Source organism: Cetorhinus maximus, chromosome 1 (assembly GCF_964194155.1).
Source record: "Cetorhinus maximus chromosome 1, sCetMax3.hap1.1, whole genome shotgun sequence".
In the NCBI taxonomy this organism is placed as follows: Eukaryota; Metazoa; Chordata; class Chondrichthyes; order Lamniformes; family Cetorhinidae; genus Cetorhinus; species Cetorhinus maximus.
Window position 1 is genome coordinate 196528548 of NC_135879.1, and position 13858 is coordinate 196542405.

The window sequence follows — 13858 nt, forward strand, 5'->3', positions numbered from 1 at the left end:
GTAATGAGGTCAGGAGCTGAGTGGCTCTGGCAAACCCAAACTGAACATCAGTGAGCAGGTTATTTCTGAATAAGTGCTGTTTGATAGCACTGTTGATGACACTTGCCATCACTTTGCTAATGATCGAGTAGACTGATGGGCAGTAATTGGCTGGGCTGGATTTGTCCTGCTTTTTGTGGACAAAGCACACCTGGGCAATTTTCCACATAGCTGGGCAGATGCCAGTGTTATGGTTGTACTGAAACAGCTTGGCTAGGGGCATGGCAAGTTCTGGAGCACAAGTCGTCAGTACTATTGCCTGAATGCTGTCACGGCCCACAGCTTTTGCAGTATCCAGTGCCTTCAGCCGTCTCTTGATATCACGTGGAGTGAATTGAATTGTCTGAAGACTGGCATCTGTGATGCTGGGGACTTCAGCAGGAGGCTAAGATGGATCATCCCACTCAACAACTCTGGCTGCAAATGCTTCAGCATTGTCTTTTGCACTGATGTGCTGGGTTCCCCCATCATGGAGGATGGGGATATTTGAGGGGCCTTGTTCTCCTCCAGTTAGTTGTTTAATTGTCCACTACCATTTACGACTGGATGTGGCAGGTCTGCAGAGCTTAGATCTGATGTGCTGGTTGTGGAATCACTTAGTTCTGTTGTGAGCTGGTTGTGCTGTTTGTCATACAAGTGGTCCTGTGTTAAAAGTTTCACCAGGTTGACACCTGATTTTTAGGTGCGCCTGGTGCTGCTCCTGGCATGCCCTCCTGCACTCTTCATTGGTCCAGGGTTGATCCCCTGGCTTGGCCGGTAATGGTAGAGTGGGGGCTATGCCGGGCCATGAGGTTACAGATTGTGGTTAAGTACAATTCTGCTGCTGCTGATGGCCCACAGCGCCTCATGGATGCCCAGTCTTGAGTTGCTAGATCTGTTCAAAATCTATCCCATTTAGCACGGTGGTCGTGCCACACAACACAATGGACGTTATCCAAAACAAAAACAGAATTACCTGGAAAAACTCAGCAGGTCTGGCAGCATCGGCGGAGAAGAAAAGAGTTGACGTTTCGAGTCCTCATGACCCTTCAACAGACGTTATCCTCAATGTGAAGACAGGACTTTGTCTCCACAAGGACTGTGTGATGGTCACTCCTACCAACAATGAATGGCCATTTATCTGCTACAAAATTGCTTCATCTACAATTTCACTTCTTGGAACCCAATTCTAATAATCTTCATCTTTTTTTATTTTAAGAGGACTACCACTCCCGCAAGGAACTCACCCCATATAAGTATCATCATAGTATCTACAGCCTCTGTTGTAGATATGTCTGCATTCTGCCAGCAGATTGTAACAGGGAATTCAGATGATATTTAAAAACTAGAGAGAAATGCGGATCTTTATCAGGGCTAAAGGTGGTATTGTGCTCTGCAGATGTTTATTTCTCAATTATTCCTAGCTCCTGTTATGCCCTTCCCAAACTGAGAATTCAATTACTATACTTTCCCTTCTTTGACCATCACGTCCAGGAGTGGGACTTGAACCCAGGATTTCTGGTTCAGAGGTAGGGATGCTATCCACTGTGCCACAAGACCACATCACACTATATTACTCATTACTACATTGTTAAATGAAGTATACTATTTAAATATACCAGTATACTTGGGAAAGAAGAAAAAAGAGCAGCACGAGACAAATCAAAAAGTAGTTTCAAAACTGATGCTTAGTTAGTATTTTTAGATTTATATATTTTATAAATATATACCTGAGGTCAGGACGGGAAGGTGGGGGGTGTCCCAAGGTCGGGTCGGTGCAGGAGTAGTCCCGAGTTTGGGTCAGTTTGAGGGGGTGGGGGGGGTGGGGGGTGTGCCCTGAGGTCGGGTTGGGGGCATAGTCAGGTCGGGTGGAAGGGGTCTGCAGGTCAAGTGGGTGTCTGAGATCTGGGCAGGGAGCCAAGGTTGGGGAGGGGGTCCGAGGTTGGTTGGCCGGGGGGTGGGATTGTCGAAGGTCGTTTGTGGGGTGGGTTCCTGTGGGGGTCAGTCTGGATCTTTACAATAGTGACCAAGAAGTTAGACAAGGTCTCAATTCTTCTAACCTTTTCTGGGTAACTACTGGTATAACCCTGTAACCTTGGCAGAACCATCAAAGTTTGCGATTTAAATCGCATTTTTGGGTGGTTCCCAGTGCAGCACAATTGTCCAGAGGAAGTGTGTACTTCTGGGCAATCGCCATGCAAACCCTTGCCTGAGAACTTGCCAGAGGGATCCCCCAGCACATCTTTGAGGTATCCCCCCCCAAATCCGACGCTGGGGAGAGGGGAAGTTACACACCATTATTTTCCATGTTATGTGATCCACCTTTATCAACCAGTTCTATATGGTTTTGATGACTAAATACAGCATCACACTAGGTACAGCCTTTACACATGCTGACGTTCAACACTTGAGTTTTCCATTCCTCCCTGCTCTATAAATATTGCCCTCAAATGGGCCAAATGTTTTGTAGTTATAAAATGATAGCATTAGGAAAATCTATAGTGCAATTTATAAAACTGAATTTAACTCAAATATTATCAAGATTCAGAGATCAATCTAACCAGTTAAGCAGGAGGCACATGCTCAATTGCTTGGAATGTCAGAAGTTTGTATCAACTCCTGTCATGTTAGAAAAACCATTGTCAATAATGTTTCGTTGGGCAAGAGAATCCTGACACAGCACCCCATCTGTAATAGTCACAGCAAACTGCAACACAAGAACTATATAAAAGGAACTATTTGCCATAACACACTCAAAATATAAATGAAGTGAAGTAAATATTTTGCGTGAATCAGCAAAGTTCTTCAATGTTTATACCACAGGTGTTTTGTATCAACATAGTTGAGCTAGATTTTGTGTACTTCAAAAAAAAAACATACACTTTGTATTTTACCATGTTTGTGAAATAGAGGAAAGTGGAATAATAGAAAGATTTTTAAAATTCCTGTATTTTACTGCACAGCGCAAACCGGCATCAGAGCTGGGATTTTCCTCTTCTATTCTGTGAACTAAATTTAGAGCCATTTTACAGCAGTAAATTTGTGTACTGTGCCCATGGGAATGAAACTGCAGCAAAACTACCAAATAAAATATACAAGCAAGAATATATTATGTTCCGTTCAACTGTAGTATCCTCATATTAAAAACAAACAGCTCAGTCTTGAACGTTAACATGGAAGTAGCCAATGATTTGTTCATAACATAAACAGAGAATTAAGTAAACCCAATATCATATTCAGACGTTGTAGCTCACCTATTTTCATCTGCAGTGGGGATGGCTTGTAATTCATTGCCACAGTCTCGCCCTCTCGGGTGTCACACTCACCTTCAGAGATGGAGGTGGCTGTGGGATCCTGTTTGGAATGACAAAATGGATTATTATCATACTGTCTAAAAGTATGTAAAGCAATATTTTGAAATACTGTGTCAAGAATATATGACACAGTAACATTGCTTATTTGACATGCACACAGCAAACTAATTTTGAAGCTTAGTAACTTAAATGAATTAGCATAATGCTTGCATAAAAACTTTACCAGTTTGATTTCTACAGAGGAACAGGAGTAGGCCATTCAGCCCCTGGAGCCTTCTCTGCCATTCATTTAGATCTCGACTGATCTATATCTCAACTCCATTTACCTGCCTTTGCTCCATACCCGACAGCCTTAACTAAAAAATAACCTCTGTTCTGATGAAAGGTCATCGATCAGAAATGTTAACTGTTTTTCTCTCCACAACTACTGCCAGTCCTGCTGAGTATTTCCAGCATTTTGTTTTTGTTTCAGATTTCCAACACCTGCAGTATTTTGCTTTGTAAAAATCTAGCTGTGTCTTGGAAGATCCAAAGTCCTATCAAATCGCAGACTTTTGGGGGAAAAGTTCAGGATGCCTGCTAACCTTCCTGTGAAGATGTGCTTTCTGATTTTGCTCTGGAGTGGCTTAACTCTAATACTATGAGTATGCCCTTTTTTTCTTGATTGTCCCACCAGAGGAAATAGTTAAATTCGCAAAGATGCAGATAAACTATGTTGATTAGAACATCCCTCAATCTTCAGTGCTCAAGGGAATAAAAGCCAATGCAATAATAATGTGCCCTCATTATGTAACTCATGAAGCATTGATATAATTTTGATGAATCTCCCTCCAAGCCAGTAAAGTCTTCTGGAGGTGCGGTAACAAGATAGGAATGCTGTACTCCCAAATGCCAGCGCTTCCCAAATTTGGTGGGTATGAGAGTTGTTGTGGGGGGCTGGGAGGGGAAAGACTTCAGTTCTTGAGGGGGGAAGAAATGGAATTGAGCATGCCCCATCACCCCTTTTCGTTCGTTCCCCTGCCCCAGCTCCCTTGTTGGGGGGAGCTGATGTGGAGGCAGGGTTTCTCCAAAAATAAATGAACACCTACCTATTCACAGGTCTTTTTTGCAGCAGCAAGTGGTCCTCAGATTGCAGTCCATTATGTCACGCCCACCAAAAAAGTCACAAAGATTTAAAGGGGCTTCACGTTGTCAGAAAGCAGTCTGGAATCTACGGGCAGCACTGCTGCCTCCGAGCGCCCAATCCCAAAATCTCCTCATGACCCAAAGCCATGCTCTATGTGGTCTGTGCAAGGCTCTGTACAAATTGTTGCGATAACTAGTTCAAGGTTCATGTTAATATTTTAGAGGTAAGTTTTAGTTCTGGGGCGAGTAAGGCTATAAAGCTTGAGTATTGCTGAAAAAAGACATTTGTCAAAGCTTTCCATCTTGCACTCATCAGGACAATCACAAGAATACCAATGTCAGTGAAAGCAACAACTTTATACTGTATGAGAAGACAGTGCTGATTGGTTGACAAGTGGGCTCTGATTGGTAAAGATATTGTCATGGAGAATGCACCAGTTAATAGTGACTGACATTTAACTGCCAAGCATTGTTTAAAATTTAAACCAAGCAGCTTGACTCAGGATGGTCAAGGCATTGCTGAGGAATGAACCAGCGAATGGCTGTCACTTTTTTTGTTTAGCTAAAACAGATGCAATGTGTGTATGTGTTCTTTCTGTCTGCAAAGAACAGGGCCCTGTATATTAATATATATAGCTTCTAGTACACGCAAATGCGCCACACTGCAATCCCGACTGAATCTTAAATTGGTCGTCAGCATAATTTTTTAACGCACTGAGGATTATTTAGCAAATGTTGTTCAATCACAGAATTGCAGCGAATGTTGGACACAAGTACGGGCTATTAGGGTATGGTCTGTACCTTGCCCATTGTTAATAGCGGAAGGGGCATGCTGTTTGATACGATCAGCCAATCCTTGGGAGGTACTGCCTACATACCTAGCAGCACACTGGCGCTGAAATTCATATACCACATTATTCATTTGTGTGGCTTTTTGGCTTGACGGCAGCATCCTGTTAGTGGTGAATACCACTCGTGTTGCTACTGCATAGTAGTAGCATGAAACAGCTAGCTTCACCTGTTGCTCAAATTTTTGAGATAGATTACCCTGGAAGGGTAATCTGAGGTAGACTGGGTACTTTTCAGTGCCAAAAATGAAAGCCTTAGGCCCATCCATGAGCTTGCACGTAATATAGCGCAAAATGATCTGATCAGGGTAGCCATTATTCCACAGGATGTCTTTGATACGCCCTATGATGCTGTCAGTTACCATTAACTGGTGCATTCTCCATCACAATGCTTCTGCCAGTGTCCACTTGCCAACCAATCAGCACTCTTTTCTCACACAATATAAAGTTGTTGCTCCCGACATTGGTATTCATGTGATTGCCCTGATGAGTGCAAGATGAAAGGCTTCGACAAAGTGTCTTTTTTCAGAAACACGCAGTACCAAACTGCTAAAGCTATAAAGATAAGGTAATTAAAATGCTGGGCTTTAGAGATTGCCAGGGCATCTAAAGAAATAGCAGTTCAAGAAGTGGCCCATGTTTGTTTCATAAATTCAGAATAGAAGAGACAGAGCTATAAAACAGCAGGTAGGCTAACTTAGCTAAAGAACTGGAGAAATAACATCTGTCATTCTGCAGTAGTGGCTGTCCAGAGAATTTTTTTTTGTTTTGGGAGGTAGAGTTAGTGTAAAAACATTCAATAAATCATGAAAGGTTGTAAATCCCATTTATTTCTTCAGATCAAAGGAGAAATTGTAAACGAAAGATTATTAATCTAAAAGCTGGTGTGGGGACATCTCAGAACAGGCTACATCGTTATGGAGGTGGTTGGAGCTTGGAGAAGGGGGATGGTTCTCTGCTTTCAATTTATCTGGTGTTTTGTGGGTGGTTTGCAGTTCAGAAAATTGCCAAAGTAAATGACAGTTAGATAGGCCTGCACTGTAAACTGAGTATAAACTAACTTCATAATTGACCATGGATAATACGGGTGAGGCTTAATCTCAGTTTGAATTTTGTGAAGGAACCAGAGCTGGATGATTGTCTGGTTTGAAATTAGTGGAAGAGTCTACAGTGCTACAGAATCTCTGTAGTCTCCACAAAGATTTGTGGCAAAGAAATCAACAAGCAGGTGGCTTGGAAGTATTGAAAAAGTAACCAGAACAAGGGACTGAGGCATCCACAGTCAATTGAGGGTAAACGTAAATTTCACCTCTGATGATAGCCGGAGCTGAGGAGAATTCTCCAGAGTGACATACTTATGGGTGGTCCCTCCAGAAGTAAATAACTTTAAGATTGATATATCTTATAAGAGAATGCCTGACGAAGAAGTACACCTGAGTGCATAAAGGGAGAATAGAATATGAATGCAATCTAGCAAAAAACATAAAAACGGACCATACAAGCTTTTATAGGTATGTAAAAAGGAAGCGTTTGGCTAAGACAAATGTGGGCCCATTACAGGCAGAGTCAGAAGAATTTACAATGGAGAATAGAGAAATGTCAGGGAAGCAAAATGATTACTTTATGTCTGTTTTCACAGAGGGAGATCCAGGAAATTTCCCAGACTAGGGAGAATGAAGAGTTGAAGGAAATTAGTATAAGTAAGAAGGTTGTATAGGAGAAATTAATGGGACTGAAAGTTTTAAAGTCCCTGGGACCTCATATTCTGCATCTCAGTGTTGAAAGAGGTTGCTACAGAGATAGTGGATGCATTGGTGATCATTTTTCAAAATTCTATAGATTCTGGAATGGTTCCTGTAGATTAGAAGATAGCAAATGTCACCCCACTATTTAAGAAGGGAGGGAGAGAGAAAACAGGGAACTACAGACCTGTTAGCCTTACATCAGTAGTAGGGAAAATGCTAGAATCCATTATAAAAGGATGTGATAAATGGATGCTTGGATGATCATGATCTGATTGGGCATAGTCAGCATGAGTTTGCAAATGAGAAATCACGTTTGATGAACTTGGGAGTTTTTTTGAGGGTGTTACTAACAAAATTGATAAAGGAGAGTTGATAGGCGTAGTATACTTGGATTTTCAGAAAGCTTTAGATAAAGTCCCCTACAGAAGATTGATTAGCAAAATAAAAGCACATGGGAGAGGAGGCAATATACTGGCATGGATTAAGGATTGGCTAACAGGCAGAAAACAGAATAGGAATAAACGGATCATTCTCACGTTGGCAGGCTGTAACTAGCGGGGTACTGCAAGGATCAGCACTTGAGCCCCAGCTGTTCACAATATATATCAATGATTTGGATGTGGGGACCAAATGTAATATTTCCATGTTCGCGGATGATACAAAGCTAGGCGGGAATGTGTGTTGTGAGGAAGATGTAAACAGGAGGATTTGGACAGACTTAGTGAGTGGGAAAGAACATGGCAGATGGCATATAATGTGGAAAAATGTGAGGTTATCCACATTGGTAGAAGGAACTGATGCGCAGGATATTTCCTAAATGATAAGAGATTTGAAAGTGTAGATGTACAAAGGGACCTGGGTGTCCTTGTCCATAAGTCACTGAAAGCTAACATGCAGGTGAAGTAGGCAATTAGGAGGCTAATGGAATGTTAGCTTTTATCGCAAGAGGATTTGAGTACAGTAGTAGTGAAGTCTTGCTTCAACTGTATAGAAGCTTGGTTAGACCACACCTGGAGTACTGTGTGCAGTTTTGGTCACCTTACCTCAGAAAGGATATTATTGTCATAGTCGGAGTGCAACGAAGGTTCACTCGGCTCATTAGGGGATGGTGGGACTGTCTTATGGAGAGATTGGGGAAACTGGACAGGTATTCTCTAGAATTTCGAAGAATGAGGGTGATCTCACTGAAACCTACAAAAGCCTCAGCTGGAATATTGTGTACAGTTCTGGACACCATATTCTAGGAAGGATGTGAACACATTGGAGAGAGTGCAGAAGAGGTTTACAAGAATTGTCCCACAGATGAGAAACTTCAGCTGTGAGGATAGATTGGAGAAGTTGGGACTGTTTTTCTTGGAATGGAGAAGGTTATGGGGAGACTTGATAGAAGTTTTCAAAATCATGAGGGGGCCGGACAGAGCAGGTAGGGAGAAGGTGTTCCCACTTGCAAAAGGATCAAGAACATGACGGCACAGATTCAAAGTGATTTGCAAAAAAAGCAAATGTGACATGAGAAAAAACTTTTTCACATGAGTGGAACAGGTCTGGAATGCACTGCCTGGAAGTGTGGTGGAGGCAGGTTCAATTGAGGCATTCAAGAGGGCATTAGAAACAAGGTGCAGAGGTACAGGGAAAAGACAGGGCAATGGCACTAGGTCATAATGCTCATTTGGAGAGCAGGTGCAGACACAATGGGTCAAATTGCCTCCTTCTGTGCCGTTAAGATTCTGTGAAAATACTTAAAAGGGATAGACAGGGTAGATGCAGGTTGGGGAATCAAGAACCAGGGCACACAATTTCAAAATAAGGGGGAAGCCACTTAGGACTGACATGAGGAGAAATTTCTTTACTTTGAGGGTTATGAATCTTTGGAATTCTCTACCCCAGAGGGCCATGGAAGCTCAGTCATTGAGGATGTTTAAGGTAGAGATTGATAGATTTCTGATTAAATAATAATGTAAAAGGTTATGAGAATAGATAAGACATTGAAGTGTTTGATCCGCCATGATTGTATTGAATGGTGGAGCAGGTCGAACGGGTTAAATGGCCGCCTCCAGCTGTTCACAGAATCACAGAGTGCAGAAGAGGCCCTTCGGCCCATCGAGTCTGCACGGGCATGTGGGAAACACCTGACCTACCTACTTAATCCCATTTACCAGCACTTGATCCATAGCCTTGAATGTTATGATGTACCAAGTGCTCATCCAGGTACTTTTTAAAGGATGTGAGGCAACCCGCCTCACGTACCAATAAGCATACTTTGGTCAAACACACCACACTCTGAAACCAAGTGACAGATGTCACCTGAACCAGATGCTCTGGATCTCTCCTCAACTTCCCCCAGACGCATGTCACATCGTGAGTCAACCAGTCTCACTGAACTCTGTCTTTTATATAAGGGTTTCCAAACTCCACTCTCCAAGACCTCACCTTGGAATCTTCTCCCAAACCAACACTTTCTCTCAGACCCTTCCACAAGGGTTCACCTCTAGGGTTTCAAACACTTCTTCTGATGTTCTTCTTTCCTAGGTCACCACATGCATTCGAGCTGTCTTCCACGCACTCCCTCTCACTGACTCAGCCGTCAAAGGTGTCACTGCTTCACATGTCCATAGCAAAGAGTTACAGACCTTCAGCCATCTCTTTGGGGCTTCTTGCCTCTTGCAAGCTGTTCTCGCATTAAATCTGCTTTCTGCAGCTTTTGACTCTAAATCTGAAGGTTAGAGCCCTTCTCTCTGCTCCTCACTCAATTTCACTTAACAGGACCTTTTCCAGGTTCCTGTCCTTCCTTTGACTAGGTCTGCTTGGGCTTCCCCCTTCTTCCACTTCTGCATTTTTGGGGTTTCTCTTTAGCTTCAGACTGGCTATCTGTCCCCTTTGCGCCAGTCTTTCTCTGGCAGCTTTCAACCAACTTTAGCTTGGATCTGGCTATTTGGCCCTTCTAGGGGGCTTCTGTTTGGCAGCTGTTCTCCAACAAACTGCTGCCTTTCTTCTTGTGTGCGTGTCTGTGGGAGGGACCTGCCTCTCTGGACTCCTGTTGCTAGGCAACAGTCCAATTCTTCCTCTTGTTCGTTTACTTAACTTCTTAAGTCGTAAACTCTCATTAGAAATGCAAGCACCTTTTTAAAGTGAAACTAAAACTCTAAATTCTAACTCTAAAAACTATAAATGTAACTTTACTAAAAACAGTGAAGCTATAATTATAATTGCACTGTTTTGTTAAATTTTTATGTCACTGACCAAAACCGCTCATTCATTTGTGTTTCGGCAGATAATTGAATAGAATGATGAAACCAAGTCACTTGATATAATACAGAATCCTATTAGTAAGAAATTTTCCAGGCTACTAATTTAGTTTGTTCATCCAATATTCAATTTGCCTGTCTAATTACTTGCTGTACCTGCATACTAATGTTGTGATTCATGTACCAGGGCATCCAGATCCTTCTGTACCAGAGTTCTTCAGTCTCTCCACTGAAATAGCATTCTGTTTTTCTATTCTTCTGTCTAAAGTGGACAAGTACACATTTTCCGACATTATACTCCATCTGCCAAATTTATGCCCACTCATTTAACCTATACCCCTTTGCAGACTCTCTACCTCCTCTTGGCTACCTACTTTCCTACCTATCTTGGTGTCATCAGAAAATTTAGCTACCATACTTTCAGTCCCTTCATCTAAATCATTGATTTAGATTGTAAATAGTTGAGGCCCCAACAGTGATCCCTGTGGCACTCCACTAGTTATAGCTTGCCAACCCCAAAAAAGACCCATTTATCCCTACTCTCTGCTTACTCTTAGCTAACCATGCTAATATGTTACCCTCTGCACCATGTGCTCTTATCTTATGTAGTAACCTTTGATGTGGCATCTTATCAAATGCCTTTTGGAAATTCAAGTACACCACAACTACAGGTTTCCCTTTATCCACCTTGCTTGTTACTTGCTCAAAGCAGTCTAATAAATTAATTAAACATGGCTTCACTTTCACAAAGTCATGTTGACTCTGGCTGATTGCATTATGTTTTTCTAAGTATCCTGCTATAACCTCCATAATAATGGATTCTAGCAATCTCCCTATGACAGATGTTAGGCTAACTGGCCTGTAGTTTCCTGTTTCTGTCTCACTCCTTTCTTGAACAAAGGTGTTACATTAGCTACTTTCCAACCCCTTGGGGACCTTCCAGAACCCAAGGAAGTCTGGAAGGTTTTAACCAATGCATCTATTATCTCTGCAACCACTTCCTTTAAGATCCTAGGATGCAAGCCATCTAGTCCTGGGAACTTGTCATCCTTTAGGACTAATAGCTTTCCCGGCATCTTTTCCCTAGTGATTGTTTTAAGTTCCTCCCTCCCATGCACCTTTAGATTTTCAAGTATCTTTGGAAGTTTTCTAAGTCTTCTACTGTGAAGGCAGGCAAAAAATATTTGTTTAATGCCTCTGCCATTTCCATGTTTTCCATTATCAATTCCTCAGACTCTCTCTCTAGAGGACCAACACTAGTTACTCTTTTCCTATTTGAATACTTGTAGAAACTCTTATTATCTGTTTTTATATTACTAGCTAGTTCTCTCTCATACACAAATTTCTCCCTTTTTAAAAGCCATTCCTTGCTGGTTCTTAAATTCTGACCTACCATTAATCTCTGCAGATTTTAGTATTTCTTTCATAGAGTCACAGTGCAGAAGAGGCCCTTCGGCCCATCGAGTCTGCACCAACACGTGAGAAACACCTGACTTACTTACCTAATCCCATTTACCTGCACTTGGCCCATAGCCTTGAATGTTATGACATGCCAAGTGCTCATCCAGGTACTTTTTAAAGGATGCAAGGCAACCCGCCTCCACCACCATCCCAGGCAGTGCATTCCAGACCGTCACCACCCTCTGGGTAAAAAAGTTTTTCCTCACATCCCCCCTAAACCTCCTGCCCCTCACCTTGAACTTATGCCCCCTTGTGACTGACCCTTCAACTAAGGGGAAAAGCTGCTCCCTATCCATCCTGTCCATGCCCCTCATAATCTTGTACACCTCGATCAGGTCGCCCCTCAGTCTTCTCTGCTCCAACGAAAACAACCCAAGTCTATCCAATCTCTCTTCATAACTTCAATGTTTCATCCCAGGCAACATGCTGGTGAATCTCCTCTGCACCCCATCCAGTGCAATCACATCCTACCTATAATGTGGCGACCAGAACTGCACACAGTGCTCCAGCTGTGGCCTCACCAAGGTTCTATACAACTCCAACATGACCTCCCTACTTTTGTAATCTATGCCTCCATTGATAAAGGCAAGTGTCCCATATGCCTTTTTCGCCACCCCACTAACATGCCCCTCTGCCTTCAGAGATCTATGGACACACACGCCAAGGTCCCTTTGTTCCTCAGAACTTCCTAGTATCATGCCATTCATTGAATACTTCCTTGTCATATTACTCCTTCCAAAGTGTATCACCTCACACTTTTCAGGATTAAATTCCATCTGCCACTTATCTGCCCATTTGACCATCCTGTCTATATCTTCCTGTAGCCCAAGACACTCAACCACCCGGCCAATCTTTGTGTCATCCGCAAACTTACTAATCCTACCGCCCACATAGTCATCTGTGTCGTTTATATGAATGACACATAATAGGGGACCGAGCATAGATCCCTGTGGTATGCCACTGGACACTGGCTTCCAGTCACTAAAGCATCCTTCTGTCATCACAGCATCCTTCTGTCATCACCCTCTGCCTCCTACAACTAAGCCAATTTGGTACAATCCTTAATTTCTTTATTCAGCCACAGATGATGCATCCTTCTCAAAGAATCTTTCTTAATGGGATAAATCTTTGCTGAGAGTTATTAAATATCTCCTTAAAAGTCTGCTACTGCATCACTGCTGTCCTACCTTTTAACCTATTTCACTTTAGATAGATCTGGCTTCATACCTTTATAAATACCTTTATTCAGGTTTAAAACCTGTGTCTGGGACCCACACTTCACCCCCCTCAAATTGGACATGAAATTCTATCATGCTATGCTCTGAGCATATGTTTTGTAGCTAGGAAGCATATGCTGATGCAATTTTAACAAATCAACATTCATTTTCTAACACAGAAGTTGCTTAAATTGGTTCAAAATCAGCTAGAGTATTTAAATTATCAAGATGAATAAATTAATGTTCAAAAATGAATGGAACAAGAGATTGAATGTGAAATCACTTGTCTCTAGCAGTACAAGGGCTTTGTGAATATACTGCTACTACCGGGAAAAGCAAATGACTTTTGGTACCAAATTGAAATCCAATGAAGCTACTTAATGGCCATGTATGATACTGATACTTACTAATTAAGGAAAAAAAAAGACTAGTGTAGAGATTATTTAAGGGTTTGTATTGCCCCTTTTAGAACATTTTAGGTTCTTGGTGGATAAAGATCTTGGTCATTGAATTCCGTTCATGATATTGCTCAAAAGAGAGACATGTTGCCAAAGCTTTTCATCTTGTACTCATCAAAATAAAAGCAAGAATGACAAATTTCAAACCATCATAAAAATTTATACTACAGAAGAGTGCTGATTGGTTGGCATTTTTAAAAAATATTCTAATACGGGATGTGGGCATTGCTGACTAAGGTAACATTTATTGCTCATTCCTAATTGCCCTCAAGATGGTGGTGGTGAGCTGCCTTCATGAAAAGCTGCAGTCCATGTGGTGTAGGTACACCCACAGTGCTGCCCCAAGTCAGAAACTGCAGTTTCAAGATGTAGTCTAAAACTTTAGTTTGTAACTTAGGAGGATATACAAGAGCAGTACTGAGAAGTA

General features: G+C 42.0%; 1 protein-coding gene across 2 annotated transcripts in view; it reads right to left on the minus strand.

Annotated features, from left to right (window-relative positions):
• The window catches only part of fam219aa (family with sequence similarity 219 member Aa), a 67382-nt gene that overhangs the window by 46458 nt on the left and 7066 nt on the right, over nucleotides 1–13858 (minus strand). For both annotated transcript variants that reach the window (XM_078551479.1, XM_078551468.1), the window contains exon 2: nucleotides 3273–3372. In XM_078551479.1, the coding sequence (XP_078407605.1) occupies nucleotides 3273–3372 (100 nt within the window). The remainder of the gene's footprint in view (nucleotides 1–3272; nucleotides 3373–13858) is intronic.